Source organism: Lampetra planeri, chromosome 9 (genome assembly GCF_965212315.1).
Source record: "Lampetra planeri chromosome 9, kcLamPlan1.2.h2, whole genome shotgun sequence".
NCBI lineage: Eukaryota > Metazoa > Chordata > Hyperoartia > Petromyzontiformes > Petromyzontidae > Lampetra > Lampetra planeri.
The window spans coordinates 7816642-7820844 of NC_136115.1; the positions used below are offsets into that span (position 1 = coordinate 7816642).

General features: G+C 43.5%; 1 protein-coding gene across 1 annotated transcript; it reads right to left on the reverse strand.

Annotated features, from left to right (window-relative positions):
* Positions 1-338: 338 nt before the first annotated feature.
* LOC144720765 (uncharacterized) lies at positions 339-2930 on the reverse strand. The gene is made up of 3 exons (XM_078597790.1): positions 2837-2930; positions 2001-2117; positions 339-901 (listed from the first exon to the last, which is right to left on the reverse strand). The coding sequence occupies exons 2-3, from the start codon at positions 2053-2055 to the stop codon at positions 339-341; spliced, it is 618 nt and encodes a 205-aa protein (XP_078453916.1). The 5' UTR covers positions 2056-2117; positions 2837-2930.
* Between the last annotated feature and the right edge of the window lie 1273 nt (positions 2931-4203).

Genomic DNA, 4203 nt, shown 5'->3' on the forward strand with positions numbered 1-4203 from the left:
TTTACAAATGTAACTATTGTCAGTGTACATGCTAACAGTTTTTTTAAGTAATAAGCAGGTGTATTCACTATGATATAGAGTGCAGATGAGGCAAGTATTGATGCATTGATAAAAAAATTATAATAGATTTTACACTCATGATTCGTGTATCGAATTCTGTGTGTATGTATATGTACCTTCATGACGCCAACCTGTATTGCACTGCAGTGGACATATCGTTTTTTCAATGGTTACTGAAGGTGTATTATTGTCCATCAGAAAAGAAAACACAAAAACACCAACGCACGCAGACTTGCTTCTTGCACAGACAAGAGAAGGGAGGGAGGTGGGCTGCGTACTCACAGTTTGGGTTTGGCGGGCAACGGGGGTGGCTCCTTGACAGGCGAGGGTAGCCCTTGGCCGGGCCGCGGTAGCTCCCCACCAAAGCCCTCTGGCGGGGCCTCACCGGGCAGTCTGAAGTGCACCCGCAAACCTGCCTTGGCGTTCGTCTTGCCCTCCGGACCAACTGCATCTCCCGCTGGTGCTGCCGCTGCCGCCGGCATCGGCACTGACATTGTCATTGACGGTGGCGGCGAGACGACATCATCGATGCTCTTCCTCAGCTCGGCAAGGGCGGCCTCGGCAGAAGAGGCGAAGGAAGAGGTGGCGGCTGCGGCTCGGACAGATTTTTTCCCCGGAACGATGAAATCGGGCATTCTGCCATTGGCGAAGAGGCTTTCAGTAGCAGCGGGCAGCTGCACAGTGCTGTTCGGTTTATCTGCTGAGATGTCAGATATGAAGGAATCCAAGATGGGAGGGGGGAGCGTGTCCATGTACATGGACTCTGACGTGGACAGGTGTGTGGATTCAACAACCAGACTTGGCCCACAGGTGTTGCTACTCATGTATCCGTCCGTTGCACCTGCAGTGTGGGTGACACGCCACATCGTTTTATAGGAATATACATCACACAGCAATGTTTGACACCAATGAAGCAAGCTTAAGGTTGAAAATACAATTCAATTACTAAAATACTACCTGAAACTGAAAAAAACTCTTAAAAACATTAATCCAGCACATTTTGTATCTTTTGTTTAACCATCTGAAAAAATTTAACCTTGAATATATTGGGTGGATGTTTGAATTGGCCATGCTATAGTATTTCTGCCATGATCTCATTGAACACTTGTAAAACACTGGTCCGCTGACATAGCAATGTGAAATTTCCACCATTGACTCAAACTGAAAATGTTGATATTAATCCCTAGAGCAGCTGACATTCCCTGACTTTACAGTCAGAAGGAAAACTTAAGACCGGCATGGTGACATTGATAGGCGGTAGGACGTTTGCCTCTTGTTGCAGAAATGTGTGGTTTGCGCCCAGTGGCCGCACCGGTTAATACTGTGGGTGTATGAACCCAAAATACACAACCGCATGCTCCTCAGTGGATGCTAAAGATCCCATGACACTATTCACAAGCGAGTAGACTATGCATGCCAGCATTGCGGTACAAATATCCCACATTTAAAAACTCCTCGCAAATTAATCAATTGTTGGGATTACCGCACATAGCACTCCTCCTGTGAAACTACGGCAGACTATGTCCGTGAAACATAGCTCTTTTGTGATTGCCTTGTGCTGTCTTTCCTGCAAAGTACACTGCAAGCTTATGAACGCTGCGATCCTCTTATCAACAACAAAACTGGAAGAGAACACCACAGAGAAACACAAAAAACATTATCCAAGACACGAGGTAAAACACAACTGGAGATAAGGCGGGAGCGACGGTGACCACTTTTAATCGTCCTACATTACAGAGATCTTCAGGAGTTAAAGGATAAGGCCCACCACCACCTTCTCAACGATAACTCGGAATGGCCAATAAATGCTGGCTTATCAGCGGTGCCCACATCCCGAAGTCCACGGAATGAGCGTACGTGCTGTGTCCAAAGCACAAATCCAGGAGGATCTGTTAAAGGTGCTCACGCAGTGGCGTGGTGATGAGGGGGGGGGGTCTCACCGTGGACAATGAGCTGGGCGCTGCAGGACACCGTGCCCAGTTTGCTGCTCGCCATGCACGTGAACGTCCCAGAGTCCTCAGGGAAAGCCTCGGATATGATGAGGGTGCAGATTTCCTCTGGACAAAGCACGAGTGGTGAATATTTTACGGAGCAGAACCACTTCAACAGTTACCATCACAGTATTGTATGTTGTTCACGACTTTTGGGAGAAATTAAAAAGTCACGTGAGATCCTGAATAAATCAAATGTCGTATGTTTATTTTCTTTATTTCAAGCAACGCCGAATGTTTATAAATGCACGTTTTCATCATTGTCAGTGGTATCTTTTTTTAAACAAATAATCATTCCACAAAACGGCAATGCCACTATTACTGTCACACTCATGTACCATATATATAAACTATGTTACACTATACAAAACTGTAAGAGTAAAGATGAGGCCTGCATTTGAACAAATTGAGGATAACATTGCTTATTTTTCGTTACAAGTTCTAGAAACTGTTTTCGTGTCAAATAAATTACAATTGACATCGCGATCTATAAAATAAAATCCTCTATTCCAGAGATTAAGGATAAAAGAGCGGGGCATGCAGTGTGCACCTTCCACATTGTATTCTCTACCATCCGTATCAATTTTGTTGTGACACCACATGAATAATGTGTGATGGACCTGTGTGCCTCGAAAAGATGTCTGATATCGACCAAGTGCATGGCGGCTACGCTATGGTCACACCTACATTGCTGAAAATAGGAAAGCAAAGGGCTGTAAATATATCTGTTTAGATCCTAGACTGTGATTCTAAATAAAAATGCAGCCAAAGCATTACGTACTTACCAGGTTCAGCTACAGAACGAGGCTCTTACAAAGAGAAGCAGCCAAGCATGGGAAAGGAAACACCAACAAAGGAAAAAAGGGAGGGAAAACATCGTGTTAAACTTATTTTCGTTTGCAAAAGCAAAGCATTAGTCATTCTGTACTACTGTACTTATATCACTACATTATCCACATTGACACAGGGCACAACCACATGCAGAGGTTAAACTGTAGATGGGGAAATTGTTGTTAAGACCCTTGGCCTTTTGCAATGGCCCAGTTTATGTGTGATGTGCGATTGTCAGCACACGGGGGCTGAAAGCACGGTGGTTTCAAACTGAGCACATCCAAAAGGCACTTGGACAACTGAACAGCGTTCCTACTACAGTTCACCCCTGGCCACGTGTATAACCTCTGTGTGCAAGACAGTGGTGAAGTGACTGCACATCACTTGTTAGCAAATTACACGTTGCAACCACTGCAGTATAAAATCCTATAAGATATCACAATGCATATAAACAATATCATCAAATGAGAGGAAACATTTTCATTTGAATCGCACACGAAGTATACAACAATGGCCCTCAACTGCGAAATACTGTTGATCCATCTTTGCATCTTTACCAATAAACAGACTGATGCAATGTTTACGTCACTTTGTACACGTATAACAATGCATGCCAATGAGATTGACACATTTTTAAAGAAAGTCCCTGGTAGGATTACAACGACGATATTTATTTTAAACCCTTTTACCACGAAGTTACATTGAGATATATTATTCATATATGACCCCGGAGGGAATTTTACAATTTAAAAATTAATACTCGTTTTGGAATTTAATAGTTGTAAATCAGAACGTAGAGCATAAGCTGAAAAATATGCAAAGAAGAATGGAGAGATGCATTTTGGGAATGACACTGAGAGAGATATAAATATAAACACACAGAACAGAGAGCTAACGCAGATTTGATATATTGCATTGACTGTTGATAAGAGTGCCAAGAGGGATAGAATAGCATCCACAAAAGGAAAACGCTCAGGAGGACGCCCGCTGTGGAGATTTAGCAATGAAATCAGCCCATCCGCAGGAGCAAAATGGATTGTGACATTGCAGAGCGGCGATGAATTGTGATGACGTGTGGAGGCCTTCATCCAGCAGTGGATAGAAAGTGGCAGATGGGTTACAATCAAGCAGACATTTAGATATGAACTTGTGACATCAGGTTGCTTAATATTGTATGGCATGACCATATGTCAGGTGGTGAACTTTGTAATGGATCAAGGCAGAGATGCCTCTTGCAATCATTCATAGAAATTACTGACGAATATGTCAAGGCTCTAAGAGGTCACCATCGTCATCAAGGCAAAGGAAAGAAGAGGGTGGA

Bases quoted from the DNA above. Each gene is read 5' to 3' on its own strand.
- LOC144720765 (XM_078597790.1), bottom strand. From the start codon at position 2,055: ATGGCGAGCAGCAAACTGGGCACGGTGTCCTGCAGCGCCCAGCTCATT. The intron at 902-2,000 runs GTGAGACCCCCC...CCCACACTGCAG, and splicing joins CGCCCAGCTCATTGTCCACG to GTGCAACGGACGGATACATG.